The 18,418-nt window shown below is 40.7% G+C and overlaps 1 protein-coding gene across 2 annotated transcripts in view; it reads right to left on the bottom strand.

Annotated features, from left to right (window-relative positions):
* MCCC1 (methylcrotonyl-CoA carboxylase subunit 1) overlaps window positions 1-18,418 on the bottom strand; it is a 76,019-nt gene that overhangs the window by 2,327 nt on the left and 55,274 nt on the right. For both annotated transcript variants that reach the window (XM_047787342.1, XM_047787333.1), the window contains exons 12-17: window positions 17,319-17,428; window positions 15,363-15,579; window positions 12,576-12,662; window positions 7,772-7,821; window positions 3,542-3,679; window positions 1,903-2,010 (exon numbers count right to left, since the gene is read on the bottom strand). In XM_047787342.1, coding sequence (XP_047643298.1) covers window positions 1,903-2,010; window positions 3,542-3,679; window positions 7,772-7,821; window positions 12,576-12,662; window positions 15,363-15,579; window positions 17,319-17,428 — 710 coding nt within the window. The remainder of the gene's footprint in view (window positions 1-1,902; window positions 2,011-3,541; window positions 3,680-7,771; window positions 7,822-12,575; window positions 12,663-15,362; window positions 15,580-17,318; window positions 17,429-18,418) is intronic.

Genomic DNA, 18,418 nt, shown 5'->3' on the forward strand with positions numbered 1-18,418 from the left:
GATTGAGCAAGGCCAGAGGTCGAACTGGCATCTTCATGGATACTAGCCAAATTCTTTTCCACTGCGCCACAATGGGAACTCCAGCAATAAAGTATTTTTAAATTAAGATATGTACATTGGTTTTTTTAGACATATTTTTATTTCACACTTAATAGACTATAACATATTGTAAATGTAATTTTATATGTACTGGGAAACAAAAAAATTTGTGTGACTTGCTTTGCTGTGGTAACTGAACCTCCAATTTCTCTGCAGGATGCCTGTACTACATGTAAATGTCTTCTTGGTAGGCAGTGTGGAGGGTCTTGCCTGGTTTTCTGCTTTTTAAGTTGTTTGGGATAGTGTTTCAAGTCTTTAGGGCCTTGTGTGATAAATGTACAGAAAATCTCAATGTGAAAGAAACTTACTGGCAGCCCAGAAAAATATGTGTTTTCCTTCTTTCAGGTATAAATGAACTCATTTATCCCAGATGGTTTCACTTCCTTCTTGGTTAACATAATTATCAAGTAGTTTTTAGAAATATCACACAGTAGAGTTAGGTTCTAAAGTCAATACATAGAGCCAATATTGTGAAAAATGAGAAGCTCCACAAATCATCCAGTGCTGGGTAATGCTACAGTAGCATCCAATGAATTCAATGGCCTAGGTTTAGGCCAGTTACAGGGAAAAACTTGTAAACCCCATGTAATGCCCACATTACAAGAGGTCTGTGGGAAATGAGACTGAACGAACTATAGGCAGATTCAAGTCCCCTAGTCCACTTCCTTTCTGGGGCAAACATTTTCAGAGGGGACAGTGGGTGAGATCACTCACACCACTCAAACAGTTGTATTCTTATTCTCTTTTTTTATGGCTGCACCTACAGCATATGGAAGTTCCCAGGCCAGGGACAGAATGTGAGCCACGGCTGTGGCAGTGCTGGATCCTTTGACCCTCTGAGATAGGTTGGGATCAAACCCGTGCCTCCACAGTGACCTGAGCCCCTGAAGTTGAATTCTTAACCCACTGTGCCACAGTGGGAATTACTCTTCTTATTTGTTAGTATGAAGAATATACAATTGATTTTTTTTTCTTTTTCTTTTTGTCTTTTTAGGGCCACACCCACGGCATATGGAGGTTCCCAGGCTAGGGCTCCAAATGGAGCTATAGCTGTGGGCCTACACCACAGCCACAGCAACTCGGGATCTGAACTGCATCTCTGACCTACACCACAGCTCATGGCAACGCTGGATCCTTAAGCCACTGAGAGAGGACAGGGATCAAACCTCCGTCCTCATGGATACTAGTCAGATTTCGTTTCTGCTGAGCCACAACAGGAACTCCTATAGTTGACCATTTATGGCTTAATTGCATTTGAAAGGACTCTACTGTATTCAAGTATACAAAAGGAGACCACTGATCTACTACCATTGGAAGTCATATCAGTTATGGATCTTAACTCTGAGCTCACATGGCATTCACCAATTCTTCACCAATACCTTTCAAATTTTTGGATAATGCCTGCCGAATGTTCCATTTAGTCATATAAAGACAACTTGGATTATCTATACTCTGATGGAAATTCCCAATTTATCAAATGTTAGGTAAATGGTATTTTCACTGAAGACTCTTAATATAAACTTTATAATAGATCCTATTGTTTTCTTTTCTTTCTCATGGCAATGCCGGATCCTTAACCCACTGAGTGAGGCCGGGGATCAAACCTGTAACCTCGTGGATACTAGTTGGGTTCTTAACCCACTGAGCCACAATGGGAACTCCTGATCCTCTTATTTTCTTGAAATGGATGTTTTCCAATGAGCAAGATTTAGAGAGGGAGGAAAAGGATATGTACTACAAAGTTCAACAAAGCTATTTATCAGGACTTACTAGATATCATTCTACACACATTCTTGTCATTACCTTTTCAATGGTTCCAGTCATTGGAGCTATGGCACTTCCTTGGGTTCCTTCTGAGCTCACTGAAGACAAATATTTGGGGACTGGAATGCCAATCTGAATACTTCCATCCTATAAATAGAAATGATATTTATAGGTAGTTTTATACTATAAATCAGAAAGGAAATTAAGAACTTATCACTGCAGTTTTACTAATAGACCTGAGGCAATGATTGTTTTCAAGCTATTTGCTAAATATTAGTCATCTTTTTTTTATTTTTTATTTTTTTGTCTTTTTGCCATTTCTTGGGCCGTTTCCGCAGTATATGAAGGTTCCCAGGCTAGGGGTCTAATCGGAGCTGTAGCTGCTGGCCTACGCCAGGGCCACAGCAATGTGGGATCCGAGCCGGGTCTGCGACCTACACCACAGCTCACGGCAATGCCGGATCCTTAACCCACTGAGCAAGGCCAGGGATTGAACCCACAACCTCATGGTTCCTAGTCAGATTCATTAATCACTGAGCCACGACAGGCATTCCTTTTTTTTTTTTTTTGTTATATTAGTCATCTTTAATACCAGGGTTCTAATCTAGCTTTGTGCCTTGAGAGAAGTACTAAGCACCTCTCAGTCTTGGTTTCTCATTATAAAGGAGTAATGGCACATATGCCTCACAGGGGATTAAAAGAATTCATGTATCTAACTGTTGCCAAAGACAGCCACTGTTTGGAAACAGCATCCTCACTATCGAATGCTTAGTCTAAGCCAGGACTTCTTAATTACATGTGTATTATGTCACTGATTGTCATAACAACCTTAAGAAGTGGGTACTGTTATGTATTCCTATTTATAGATGGGAGAACTGAAGCCCAGAGAATAACTTGCCCAAAGTCACACAGATACAGGTAGGGCCAGGATCTGAACCACAGCAGTTTCACCCTCTAAAACTCAGGCTCTTCACCACTCTACTGCCTCTGCCATCATATCATTAGCGCATACTGACTATGGCAAAAGATGCCCTTGACTCCATGCACATAATTTAATCACTGGAATACTAAAGGCATCTCATCACAAAGAACTGTGATCTGCAAGATGGTTCTCAAATGTGAGAAAACTCTGAAGAGGCCACAGCACATCTGATAATCCATTCTCTTTCTTTGTCCATGGAGAACATAAGGTCTCCTAACAAGCTCCTAACCAAATCCATGCCAAGCCCACCTCAACCAGCCTTTGACTGGCAAAAGACCACCGCTAATCCCACCCACCTTCCCTGCAGGGACTATCTGGCCCACAGACCCTTCCTTCATGGTCACCTCCTCCCAAGTCCCCAGGATTCCATGGAGGATGGTGTTTGGGGGAAGTGTTTAGGAATCAAATCCCTGAGAGAACACTGGCCCCTGAGCAGGGAGATGCACTCTGACAAGAAGAGGTAAGTGTGTTTGAGAATCAAAGGAAGAAAATGGATATGTGTCTGTCAGTGAGAATCTGTGAGAACAAAAGGTGTGAATGGAGATCTGGAGTACATGGAAATGTGACCATGAACAGGAGGTAGAGAAAAGGCCAGTGAGTGAGGAAGCAGTTTCTTTCTCTAATATCTCAGGGGAATGCCTCTGGTCAAGCACTTTTCTCCCAAACTCCAACAGTGTTATTATAAAGGGACATTACCATGGAAAATAGGTAAATAGTGTTTTCCAGGATAATTAGCTTAGTTTTACTAGCAACTCCATTAATAGAAGACTTCAAGTAGGTACAGTCTCCCTTACTGTAAAGATCACCAAGGACATGGAAAGTCTTATCTTCAATCTGAAAAAAAAAAAAAACCAGAAAAACAAGATCCTTAAAATAAATGAACAAGACTACAGAAGTAAAATCAAAATCAATTCTTTAATATTAACAGTTTCAAAAGTTAATAGGTAAAATGTTCTCCTGCTAAGATTCACAAAGAAAATACTCTAAATAAAAGGAAACATCAGTAAGATAATTAAAAGAAAGAAAAAAAGTTATGTAACATAGCTACAGCACCATGATGCTACAGATAAAGGTTCATTTAAGAATAGCAATAAAAGAGTGAAACAGAAACACAAATCAAAGTAAGCAAAATTATTAAAATTGAGTTGAGTATATTAGGTTAGTACTCATTTCTGAGTACCCAGAGTCAAATGTCATTGTACTGTGCCAAAGTCCATAATGAAAAAAGCCAGAACCACATAATTAGATGGATTTCTTTTATCTCACCAACATGTAGATCCAATTTATGGGTTTCAGTTATAATTTGAGAAGAGAAATTAGCTGGAGATTGACCACAATTTTCTTACTCTGAGAGAGAGTACGGAAGAACAAATTTCACAATCTTTCAAGGCAGCTGACAAAAGGATACAAAACCTCACATACACACTCAAAAAAATAATTTTTCCCCTTACATACAGAAAATCCATTTAAATCTTTCTCTATTTTTCATTTCAATTCCCATGTTAGTGTCAGAGTCCTGTGGCTATTCTTTTCAAATATATTATGTAGGCTAAAGGGAAATAGGTCACACTGCAGTATTTATACATTGGTTCTCATCTATCCTAAGTTAAATATGACATTTTACTCTGCTTTGTAACCATTTAAAATAGCCACATGAATATTTGTGGGATTCTCAGGACATAAAGGTTAGATTGGGAACAGTTTTGTTTAAAGATTTACAAAAGCACATTCTAAATGTGTGAGATGTAGTTCCGTGCGCAGGTTAGAACAAACCTGCAATTTACTTTACCATTTACCAAGGGATAAGAAGAGTCCCTAAACCAGAGGTATGAATATGAATCGCAACTCTCCCATACGAAAGTAGGTAGATTTCCTATCATTCTTCTAGGTCTTGGAGAAAGACCTAAGGATACCAAAGTGTCTCAAGGTATTGAGGGATCTAAGGCACCCTACTGACAAACTCATTTTTGCAGGATTTGAAATTTCTTAGCACATACTAAAAATGATTTATTCTAGCCTCTGAATTTGTACTTACTATAGGTCTTTGGTTGAGTTCTCACATTGCTTTTTTTTTTTTGTCTTTTTGCCATTTCTTGGGCCGCTCCTGCGGCATATGGAGTTTCCCAGGCTAGGGGTCTAATCGGAGCTGTAGCTGCCAGCCTACGCCAGAGCCACAGCAACGCAGGATCCGAGCCGCATCTGCGACCTACACCACAGCTCATGGCAATGCCGGATCGTCAAGCCACTGAGCAAGGGCAGGGATCAAACCCTCAACCTCACGGTTCCTAGTCAGATTCGTTAACCACTGCGCCACGATGGGAACTCCTCGCATTGCTTTTTAACACTTTCAGCATTTCATTTTGCATGTGTAATAGACTTTTTTTTTTTTTTTTTTTTTTTGCTGTGCCCAAAGCACGCCAAAGTTCCTGGGCCAGGGATCGAACCCTCGCCAGAGCTGTAACCAGAGCCACAATGATGGCAACACTGGATCCTTAACCTGCTGAGCCACAGGGAACTCCTAAAATGGATTTTTAAAAATTGAGGTCTATCTGCAGATGTCCTTCAAGGGATGAATTTTTTCAATGTGGTTCATGCATACTATCAGGATTAAAAAGGAATGAACAAGTGAAAGATGCAGCTACTTGGAATAATTATCAGAGAATTATGCTGAGTGAGAAAATCCAGTCCAATATGGTTACATAATGTAGGATTCCTTTTATATAATGTTCTTAAAATGACAAAATAATTAGAGGTGAAGAAGAGTTTTAAGTTGTCATGTGATGGGGAGGAAGGATGGTTATAGAAGGGCAACAAGAAGGTGCTTGTGGTGATGGAACTTTTCTTCCCTGCGACTGGGCTGGTGGATATGGGACAAGAGCATGCGATGGAGTTCTATAGAACAAACACACACACTCTCAGGCATGTGAAATCTGAATGAATGATTTGGTGGAATGTGTCACTGTCAGTTTCCCGAATGTGGTATTATACTAGTTTTGCAAGATGTTACCATTTTGGAAAATGGGTAAAAAAATAAATGGAATCTCTTACTATTTCTCCAACTGCATATGAACCTCTAATTATCTAAAATAAAATTTTAAATTATTAAACAAAAAATGAAGTCTACCATAAAAATTCTGACTAAAGATTCTCAAAAGTGTTACCTGTGGATCCCTTGAGGTCCCCAAAACCTCTTTAGGAGTTCCACAAAACCAAATGATTTCAAAATAATATAATATATTTTGTCTTTTTTAAAGACCTCATTCTCTCACAAGTATATGGTGGGATTTTCTTTCTTTCTTCTTCTTCTTCTTTTTTTTTTTCCGCTTTTCAGGGCTACACCTCAAGGTACATGGAGGATCCCAGGCTAGAGGTTGAACTGGAGCTACAGCTGCTGGCCTACACCACAGCCACAGCAAAGTGGGATCCGAGGCACATCTGCAACCTACACCACAGCTCACAGCAATGCCAGATCCCCTACCCATTGAGCGAGGCCAGGAATAGAACCTGCATCCTCATGGATACTAGTTGGATTCATTTCCGCTGAGCCACAATGGAAACTCCTGGTGGGATTTTCTAGAGACTGCAGGGCATGTGCTAATGTTTTAGCTCTGATGGCTAATGGAATATGAGCTTGTGATAATTTTTTCTCAGTTTATCCTGCAAATGAACAACAAAAAACCCAATTCCATTTTAAAAAAGGGCAAATAAATTGAATATTTCCCCAAGAACATGAACGAATAGGCAATTAGCATATAAAAAGATGCTTACCACCATTAAGTCATTATGGAAAAACAAATCAAAACCACAGTGAGATATTTCACATACCTTAGAATGTTTGTTTGTTTGTTTGTTTGTTTTTAAAAGAAAACAAACAAAACCCCCACAACCCATCAGAACATACACGTTGGCAAGGAAGGATGTAGAGAAACTGACTCCCTTGTGCACTATTGATGGGAATTTAAAATGGTATAGAAACTATGGAAAGAGTATGGTAGTTCCTTTTAAAATTAAAAACAGAATTACCATACGATTCAGCAATTCTACTTCTTTGGGTACCTGCCTAAAAAAATTGCAATCAGAGTCTTGAAGAGATGTTTATATACTGATGTTCACAGAAGCATTATTCTCAATAGGCAAAAGGTAGAACGACCCAAGTATCCATTGACAGATGAATAAATAAAGTATGGTGTATATATAAATGGAATATTCAGCCTTAAAAAAGAAGAAAATTTGGACATATGCTACAACAGTGGAAGGACCTCAAAGACATTATACTAAGTGAAATTATTCAATTATAAAAGGAATAATCCTGAATGATTCTGCTCACAAGAGGTACCTAGAATAGTTAACTTCATAGACAGTAAGTAGAATGGTGATGGTCAGGGGCCGGGGAAGGGGGGTGGATTCATACTGTTTAATGGGACAGAGTTTCAGTTCCACAAGAGGAGAAAAGTTCTGCAGATGGATGGTGGTAGTAGTTGTACAACAATGTGAATGTATTTAATGCTACTAAACCATACACTTAAAAAAGGTTAAAATGGTGTATATATATAAAATAATGAATATTTAAAAGAGTGTTACAGAGGTCTTGAGACAAAAAGCTTAAGATCTGCTGCTTTAAATACCTTCACACACACTTTAGGGGCTTGTGAAGTGTCTGATTCAAAGATATTACTATTATTATTGTTATTATTTTACCAAGTTTTTATTCTTAAGGAAACAACAGCCAAACTGAATACATGATCAGAAACTACTTAGGGGACAATTTCTCCAAATTGGTTGGAAATAAAAGCTCATGACATTTTCCTAGCTACAGTCATAATAATCAATGTCTTAAGAGAAAGTAGAGAGTGGAAAAATACTTTACTCAATATGACAGAGATCAGATTTAGTTCTGAGCTGCAGAACAAAACCAAGAAGGCTTACCTGCATGCTGTATGACCCATCACGGTTATATGTTACAGCTATGGTTATATCTTTACGGAGAAAGGGAGGGAAATTGAAAAAAAAATTAGAAGATATTAATTTATTCAGGAACTGAGATTTAGAAAACCTCACTTTAGACCTAAGGATAAGTAGTTGTTAGGGATATCAACATCTTTTAACTCCCTAGCAATAAAGATTTTTTAAAAGTCAAGCAGGTTTCAATAAAGGTGATTTTTTTTTTTTTTTTTTGCAGGGCCACACCTATGGCATGTGGAAGTTCCCAGGCTAGTGGGTAAATTGGAGCTACAGCTTCTGGTTTACGCCGGGTCCCTGACCCAAGGAGCGAGGCCAGTGATCGAACCTGCTTCCTCATGGATATTAGTGGATTTGTTTCTGCTGCGCCACGATGGGAACTCCAATAAAAGTGAATTTTAAACTTTTCTTTTTTAAAATTGGAGTTTCAGGTCTTTTAAGATTATGGATCATTTCAGATACTTTCCCCTCAACAAGAAAGAGAAGTTCTGCTTAAGACCCAAATATGCCGTTTGTGATTTTGGCTAAGTCATTTAAAATCTGAGTCTTGGAGTCCCCTCATTGTGGCTCAGCAGGTTAAGAGCCTGAGTAGTATGCATGAGGATGCATGTTTGATCCCGAGTCTCACTTAGTGGGTTAAGAATCTGGCACTGCAATGAGCTGTGATGTATGTCACAAACACAGCTTGGATCCTTCATTGCTGTGGCTGTGGCTGTGGCTGTGGCGCGGACTCCAGCTGCAGCTCTGACTCGACCCTAGCCTGTGAACCTCCATATGCCACAGGTGTGGCTGTAAAAAATAATAATAAAAAAAAATACATATAATAAAATCTCTGAGTCTTGATTTTCTGATCCATTATCTGGGTATGAGAATGTAACAATGATTAAATAAATGTGAAAGTGCTTTATAAGTTGTAACAGTGTACGGAGTTCTCATTGTGGCTCATTGGAAATGAATCTGACTAGTATCCATGAGGACGCAGTTTCAATCCCTGGCCTCGATGTGAACTGTGGTGTAGGCTGCAGATGTCGCTCAGATCCCCCATTGTTGTGGCTGTGGTGTAGGCCGGCAGCTATGGTTCTAATTCGACCCCTAGCCTGGGAACCTCTATATGCCACGGGTGTGGCCCTAAAATGACAAAAAAAAAGAAAAAATTTTTTTTCAACAGACTATACAAATATAATATATTCACATTCTGTGAAGAAAGAATAGGTTAAAGACTATCCTCGGAGATGGAAATTTTGTAGCGTGGAGAATGCAGACAAAAGCCATTTCATCTACTCTTGACACATCAACCAGTATTTTGATGCTGCCAGCTCAAATCTGTTTCCAACCTTGACCTTCCTTCTCCAGAACTATGGTTAGTCATTCCCAGCAGGATCCTCCTTCCGCACCTTAAAATAAATATGGTGGGTCTCCCCTCCCTCCACCTGCCTTACCTCCTGACCTGTGAGCTCCAGGACTGACACCATTATTCTGGTCATCCAGGTGTATAACCTTTCATTCTTGCCTTTTCCTTCACTTTCCATCTCCAATAGTCCCCACAAAGCTGTCAAATTCTTCCCTTTGAGGACCAGTCCTCTCTATTTCCTCCTTCCCTTTCTCACTGCTCTACCCGGATTCAGGCCTCTGCCCGGCTCACGGAAGAGGCCTTCCCCAAACCCTGCCAGCTGATGCTGCCTAGCACGACCCCACCTCATTCAAAGTGCTTCCCCAAACTCCTAGCCTTACTTCCCACCATTCTTCTACATCACCCTGTGTCCTAGACCAATGGGAAAATGAGCTGGAGTCTAGCTTCCCCACACCGAGCCTCTTTGCTCCTGCTCCTCCCTCACACTCTGGCCCCCAGTTGCAGTGAGCCCCTTCCCACCATTCATATCCCTTCACTCACTGGCCCTGGGAAGAGGCTGTCTGGGTGGGAATGAATTCTCTCTGCTTTGAACATTTAGATTTCTGGATATAAAATACCATCATGATTCTTCCCACATCCAGCTTTATGAGTGATTTTTCTCTCTGTCAGTTGTTTTCAAAATTTTCAAAAATGAAAAGAGTCACAAAAGCCAAATACTGAGGTACGTAAAATAGAGTGAAAGTCCTCTCTATTGCCCAGATGTACTACTATTAAACACTTGATCCTGTGAATTCTTTTAGACATTATATGTTTTTATTTTATTTTGTATGGCCACACCTGTAGCACATGGCAGTTCGTGGGCCAGGGAATGAAGCTGAGTTACAGCTGCGGTAACACTGGGTCCTTTAACACACTGCCCTGGGCCGGGGACCCAAGCCGCTGCAAGCAACCTGAGCTGCTGCAGTCGGATTCTTAATCTACCGCACCACAGTGGAAACTCCTCATTGACCTATTCTGAAAATGCAAATGAAATAATCCATGGAAAGCACTTAACACCGTGTCTGCCGTATACCAAACACTCAATAAATTCTAGATACTATTATTAAGGCAGGGTTCTATGAAACATGGCTATAGTAACAAAAGATTATTTTTCATACCTTGAATATTTAAAATACTGAGTTGTTCTCAGACAAAAACAAAAACAAAAATGGAATTCCCGTTGAGGCACAGCAGAAACGAATCTGACTAGGAACCATGAGGTTGAGGGTTTGATCCCTGGCTTTGCTCAGTGGGTTAAGGATTCGATGTTGCTGTGAGCTCTGGTGTAGGTTGCAGACGTGGCTCAGATCCCGTGTTGCTGTAGCTATGGCATAGACAGGTGGCTGTAGCTCTGATTGGACCCCTAGCCTGGGAACCTCCATATGCCACAGGTGCAGCCCTAAAAAGACAAAAGACAAAAATAATAAAAATAAAATAAAATAAATAAAATAAAATAAATAAAATAAAATAAATAAAATAAAATACTGAGTTGTTCTCACTTAGATCATTAGGAGCTATTTCTACTTGAGATTCACAAATGATTCCAGGCCCTCAGACTTCTTGTCTGGAGCACTCTCTTATTCAACGAGGGTCATTGCTGATTAGCATTTCTTAAAGACTTACCATGATATTTCTGAAATTTATTACATTCAGACCTGGATTACTGTTGAAAAACACTACCAAAAGAATGTAGTGAACAGCATTCATCTCTGTTTATGTATTTATTTATTTTAAAATTAAAAAAAAAATTCCAAGAGCTGCAGTGTAATTCTAAACACTGATCAGAGCCTGACTGAATATTCATGCCAATAATACAACTGGCTCATCTGAGTTATAATCACACATGTGATTTTTCTGTTTAATTTAGGTTGACGAGGCCACTGAAACTTTGCTGCTGATATTTGTATTCAGCATAGAGGAGTCTAGAGTAAAATACTCCAGATTTTGGAGGCTGTTTTTTAGCATGAAATGAATAAGCACACCATAAAATGGATCGGTTAACTATTTGCAGAATGCTACTTTATAAGGAATGTTTGCAAACTTCCTTTCCACCATATACAACTCATTTAAGACAATGACCATCTGGGCGCAGAAGGAAAAAATACTCAAAGAGCTGTGTATAACCCAAACGTCTTCCATGAACAAAGCATCTGTTAATAAGTGAGTAACACTTATTAAGTGTCTACATGGAGTTGATACAAGAAAAATTCTACTCTGTCCAGGGAAGAGGGTGCTGTGATCAGCTGGCAGGAGGATTCCGTTCTACCAAGGAGGCACATTTTTATAATGGGCAGCTCCCAACACCACACATTCAAGGTAATCCAGCCCCACATCTAGCTTCCCAGGAAAACTGTGCTGCAACAGAAGGGATACAGTCACCTGCTAGCACAGGGTTCTGGTCCCTCTAGTACACTCTTCCAGCCAGAATCTAATAAACTGCCTTCTGGATTAGGTGTTGGCCTCTCCTGACTTCAGTTACAATAAATCAGCCCCACTCCTAGCCTACTTATATTAGTTTGCAATCAAAAATCACTTTCCACTGGAGAAGTGGTGGAAATAGCACAGGAGTCAAGGTCAGAAAGCCTGAGTGTCAATCTTGGCTCTGCCTTGAGTAAATTACTGCCTGTCAACAACACCTTGGTTTAACAGTGACCCCTCTCCTGTCTGAGCAGTGGATAATCTTCCCTGCCTGGAGTAGTTTTAGTTATTGTTTTTCTTCATTAAAAGTAATACATTCTCGCCGAAGTGCAAAGCAAAGAAAGTACAAAGAAGGTGGGGGGAAGACAGTTTCAAATTTTACCATCCAATGCCACTAATACTTTGGCATATTTCTTTTCTTTCTTTCTTTTTTTGTTTTGGCTTTTTAGGGCCGCACCCGAGGCATATGGAAGTTCCCAGGCTAGGGGTTGAATTGGAGCTATAGCTGCTGGCCTGGACCACAGACATAGCAATGTGGGATCTGAGCCGTGTCAGCGACCTACACCACAGCTCATGGCAACACTGGATCCTTAACCTGCTGAGTGACGCGAGGGATCAAACCGACATCCTCATGGATCCTAGTCGGGTTCATTAACTGCTGAGCCACAAAGGGAAATCCTATTTTGGCATATTTCATTTCTGTCATTTTGCTATGTATGTTTTATGACATGTTTTTAAAATATTTACAAAATATAGAAAAATGTAAAGAAAAACAAATATCATTAACTCTACCACCCAAAGCCAATCAATTCTATTATTTTGGAATAATTCTTTTCAATGTTTAGGCTAGGAATCTTAAAAATTATAATTGACTGATCATGGCCAGGCTGAATCTTTTTTTTTCAGGTAAATCTGATATATTCTATGAAGCACATTTCTCTTTTAATAAAAACCATTATTTACCTTTTTTACCATCCTTAAGGGTCATTTTTCTGGTGTAAAAGATATTCAGTCTTCTTCCACTGCTGGATGCAAAAGGAGAATATCGATCTAGAAAAAATTTAAAATTCAATAACAAATTTATGAACATCAAGCCTACTAACAAAAACAGACATACAACAGAGGTCCTATTCTGGCAGTTCAAATATATTTATTTTAGTCATTGCTTTACATTTAAATTAGATATTTTCACTTATGTTTCAAGAAATTTCCTATGAAAAATCTCAGTTTTTCTTGGAAAATCAGGATATTTACAGTCTTAACTCTCATTCTCTGGTAGTATAAGCTGTGCAGGGCTCACCCCCCACCCCACCTCCTTTTTTGACCACACGTGTGGCATGTGGAAGTTCCCAGTCCAGGGTTCAAACCCGTACCACAGCAACAACCCAAGCCGCTGCAGTGACAATGCTGGCTCCTTAACCTGCTGCACCACAAGAGAACTCCCATGGGATCATCCTCTCTGACGGGGCGAATGCATTCCAGGTCACCCAAATCCCTCCCACCCACCATTTTCCTTTCACTCGGCCTCTTTTAGTCTTCCCTGCTACTGGTCCACCCCATAGACATTTTTTTGTGTGTTCACTCGTGGTTAGACAATACCCATGAGCTACAGCATAGCTAAATTGAAATACTTTCTTCTGAAACTCTTGGTGCTGGTTATAAATTTTTAAAAGGAAGGTGGGAGTATGAGGATTCTCTATTCAAAAAATGCCAGGTCCAGGTTTAGGAATATTATAAGGGGTACCGTTAAATGCATTTATTTAACGTAACAGAACAAAAGGAGGACGGAGCACAAATCTAAAGAGGTAGTTATATATTTTAAGCTTTCGATATAACTTTCTTTCTTTCTTTTTTTTTTTAAAGATCTTACCTGCAGCATATTGAGGTTCCCAGGCTAGGGGTCGAATTGGAGCTGTAGCCGCCAGCCTATGCCACAGCCACAGCCATGCCAGATCCAAGCCACATCTGCAACCTACACCACAGCTCACAGCAACACCAGATCCTTAACCCACTGAGTGAGGCCAGGGACCAAACCTGCATCCTCATGGATCCTAGTTGGGTTTGTTAATCACTGAGCCACAACGGGAACTCCCAATGTAACTTTCTTGAATGAACCTAGAAATTAAATAAAATCCCAATAACAGGATCCTATAATAATATAATAATCCAAAAAATAATGAAGGGATAAATTGATTCAATTTTTTTTTTTTCCTGTTTGCTCCAAAGTTCAGGAATTAACCTGAGTAAATACTATAGAGTAAGTTCGGGAGAGCTCAGATTTTGCTCAATTTAGAGGGAAGAATTTTTTTGTTTGTTTTGTTTGCTTTGTTTTTTCTCTTTGGCTACGCCCATGGCAAGTGGAAGTTCCCAGGCCAGGGACTGAACCGGTGCCACACCAGCAACCCGAACCACAGGTTTTTAACCTTCTGAGCCATAGAGGAACTCCTAGAGGGAAGAACTTCTTAATGGAGAACTGAATGAAAACTGTAATTAGCTGATGAATTTTCATTAATAATTTCCACCTTCCTGAGGTGTTAGGAAGAGGCTGGACAACCACTCAGTGGGGATGCCAAACAAGGATGCACGTGTGTAGAGCCAAAATGAATCTCTGCCATTGTCCTCCCTGTGCTCAGACTCCATGATATGATGAAGGGCCTAGGTCTCCAGCTAGAAATTTGATCACAGAATGGAAAGGAGAGGAGGAAGTAACAATAAATTACGGTAACCCAAGGGAATCCCCTCAGAGTTCCCAGTTGCTCTGTCTGTAGCCTCCTGGACCAAGGAAGTTGCTGTAGGTGCAGAGGATACAACATAGTAAACCACTAGGAGTGGCAAATAAAAGAAGCTGGGAGGAAATAAAATGTAAATTAAAAAAAAGAAAAAAAAAGAGTTCCTATTGTGACTCAGCAGGCATGGGAACTCCCTGATTATTTATACACTCTTGAAAAGCAGAGGAAAGAGAAAAGCATTCCGTACCTTGTGTCTGAATTCTGAGGATGTTGTCTCTGAGGATGCAGGTTTGATTAATGGCCTTGCTCAGTGGGTTGAGGATCCAGTGTTGCAACAAGCTGTGATACAGGTCACAGATGTGGCTCGGATATGGCATTGCCATGGCTGTGGTGTGGGCTGGCAGCTGCAGCTGATTAGACTCCTAGCCTGAGAACTTCCATGTGCCACAGGTATGGCCCTAAAAAAAGAGAAAAAAGAAAGTTGGAAGGATATCAGCATGAGCTGTGGGGAGAACTAGTGTTTGCTTGAAAAGAAGTCCATCTCTACTTTGTTGGGTGATTGTTAAGTTATATTTAATGGGTTAAATAAAGAGTGTTTATGAGTGCATCCGTGCACACTAAATAACACTTCAGCAGAGGATGATGTCAATCATAGGAAAGGGAGGCAGGAGTGGCATAAAGAAAGAAAAACATGTTCAATGATTATTTACATACTTTTTTTTTTTTTTTAATTTTTTAGGGCCGCACTTACCGGCATATGGAGGTTCCCAGGCTAGGGGTCTAATCAGAGCTCCAACTGCCAGCCTACACCCCAGCCACAGCAACTTGGGATCTGAGCTGCATCTGTGACCTACACCACAGCTCAAGGCAACGCCATATTTTAACCCACTGAGCGAGGCCAGGGATCAAACCTGAAACCTCATGGTTCCTAGTCGGATTCATTTCCACTGCGCCGCCATGGGAACTCCCTGATTATTTATACACTCTTGAAAAGCAGAGGAAAGAGAAAAGCATTCCGTACCTTGTGTCTGAATTCTGAAAGCCTCAGACATAGGCTTCTCCTTGAGGATGAGCCCCAGAGCTGCCTGGCATAAAAACTCTTTGGCTGTGTCCTTCTGACTGGGCAACAGTTCTTTGTGATGCTGAGGGATGAAATCAGTGTGCACATTCCCAGCTTCAAACTCCGGGTGACCAGTCAGGCTGAGGAGGAAGTTGATGTTGGTGTGCAGTCCAACAATCTAGGGCCAAAAAGCCATGTCCCCGGTGAGCGGAGAAAACAACACATTCAGAAAACTGTTCCTATAGCGTTTGCTCTTTCTCCTAAGTATTTTCTACTATAAATAACTCAGAAGACCAAACCAAACCAAACCAATCAAACAAACAAACAAACAAAAAACAAAAAAAACCCACTTCACCATCACTATACACCTGCACTTAATATTATGTTGATTTATTATGACAAAGTGGACCAAGGAAGTGGTACCGGGTAGGTAGTGTGAGGACATTTAATTGGTTCAGGATAGGAAAGCAAGCAATCATTACAAAACTTAAATGAGATTTACTTGCAAGATATTGAAGACTTTCGGCTCAGAAAATGCCCACAAAACAGGAAGACAGCAAACAGAGAGTAGGACTGCTACACTGGGAAGACGATAGAATTATATGACCTGAAAAGAGCTTCCTCCCAACACTAAAACCCAAATTTTACACATTGATATAAAAAGTATAAAATGAACCAAAATCCACCCAATAAATGGGATCTGGGGCAAAACCAGCTATCCGAGGCTTGGGGACATTCATTCATTCATTCACTCATTCATCCATCCATTCACTTATTTGCTAAGCATTTACTGAATCCCTTTTATTTTTTAAAATTTAATTTAATTTTATTTTTTGTCTTTTTGTCTTTTAGGGCCACACCTGTGGCTTACGGAGGCCCCCAGGCTAGGGGTCTAATCAGAGCTGTTGCCGCCGGCCTATACCACAGCCACAGCAATGCAGGATCCAAGCCATGTCTGCCACCTACACCACAGCCCATGCCAACACTGGATCCTCAACCCACTGAGCGAGGCCAAGGACTGAACCCGCATCCTCATGAATGCTAGTCGGGTTCGTTAGCCACTTAGCCATGACAGGAACTCCCTGAATGCATTTTAGGTTCCAGGTCCTGATTTGAGTTTGGGGACACAGTGAGAAACAAAACAGACCATGTCCTTGCCCTCGGAGTTTACATTCTAAGGACAGATAACAAACGTTATCTATTAAAAAAATATCTAATGCAATGTCAGGAGATAGAAGAGAAACAAGGCCAGCTGAAGGGCCAGAGGGTCTTGTGGGGCAGGCTGGGAAGGACTCTGAGGAACACAGGGAGGAAAGAATCGTGTGGGGAATATTCTGGAAGAGACAACAGGAACACACACCTCCTTATTGGGTGTGTCTAAGGCATGGCAAGGAGGCCATTGTAGGTGAAGCCATAGAAACCAGAGGTTTAATCAAATTCACCATGTATAATAATCTGAATATCATGGCTTCATAAGATATCCTTCTATGAGGCTCATTCAGTGTGGTATGGGACTTTCTGTACCAAGGAAATTAATGTGCTACAGAAAAGCAAGGAATTTCATCAAATGGATAAAACTGAACATAATTATTTTCCTTTGGAGAAAATAACACCAGACTATAGGCCACACCCGTGTAGCTGGCCTTATGTACAGGATGAACAGAAATTTCATGTCAGATTCCACTGAAGTTAACACCAAAGTAAAGTTTTAGTCCTGCAATTTTTCTGTTCTAGCTGAAATCAAGAGGTCCTCCAACTATTCTGACCCATGGGAAATTCTCCCACATGACATTATTTTGTTTGTGACATATGGGGAATTGGAATAAGCTGACAAGGAAAGAGGTCCACCAATCATGACAGACACGGTTGGCTATAGAGACAGAACATCAAGGTCACGAACAGCTCCAGGTCACTCACATTGTAATGTCGAAGGCTGTACCTCAGTTTGGTCAGGGCTGCCTGGCGATCTGCAGCCCACACAACCAGCTTGGCAATCATGGGGTCGTAATGCACTGAAACTTCATCTCCTGAAATCAAGAGCCCAAAGTAATCAAAGTTAAAACTTAAAGAGAGAAAATATGATAAGCAGACATTCTCCACAGGCTTTAGGTACATTTCATACTTAATCCCCACACACTCCTACATGAGAGATATTGTTCTCACCATTTTATTCATGAGGAACCGAGGCTCACCGGAATTTAAAAACTTAGCAGAAGTTGAAAGAGAGTATGGCCACCCAAGAGCACCGGGCCCTAAAAGAGTCATTCAGTGACACACAGGCTGGTTTTCCCCATCCAACCTTCTGAATGTTCTTTCCCCTTCTCATTTTGGAAGTTAGTGCAAACTCCCTCCACCTCTCATATCACAATCACCTTTGGCCCTGGCATTCCTTCCTCTAACTCCTCAGTTTTCTCATTAGAAAAATGAGGATAATGATTTTCCTCTCCTGTAGGCTGACTGGAAGGACTGACAGTCAAGTGCCAGATGCCATACCTGGCAGAGCTGATTAACAGCGGCTATCTGTACTATGACGCAGTCTCAGAGAACAAGAGTCTGAATTATGCACATCTCACTAATTAGAAATGGTTCAAGTCAAAAGGACATGGGTGTGTTATAAAGAATGATGGTCTAGGAATTCCTGTCATGGCTCAGTGTAAACAAATCTGACTAGTATCCATGAGGCCGAAGGTTCAATCCCTGGCCTTGTTCAATGGGTTAAGGATCCGGCATTGCCGTGAGCTGTGGTGTAGGTCAAAGATGTGGCTCGGATCTCCTGTTGCTGTGGCTGTGGTGTAGGTCAGCAGCTGTAGCTCTGATTCGACCCCTAGCCTGGGAACCTCCATATGCCATGGAAGCAGCCCTAAAAAGAAAAAAAAAAAAAAAAAAAAAAAAAAAGAATGCTGTTCTAGGACCTCTGTGATTCTTCCAGGTCACCTGACCTCTCTGAACCCAAGTTGATTAACCTATACAATCAAGGAGTTAGATTACACTTCTTTGTCTAGTCATCCATTTACCCC

The sequence above is a fragment of the Phacochoerus africanus genome, chromosome 1, assembly GCF_016906955.1.
Source record: "Phacochoerus africanus isolate WHEZ1 chromosome 1, ROS_Pafr_v1, whole genome shotgun sequence".
Classification (NCBI taxonomy): domain Eukaryota; kingdom Metazoa; phylum Chordata; class Mammalia; order Artiodactyla; family Suidae; genus Phacochoerus; species Phacochoerus africanus.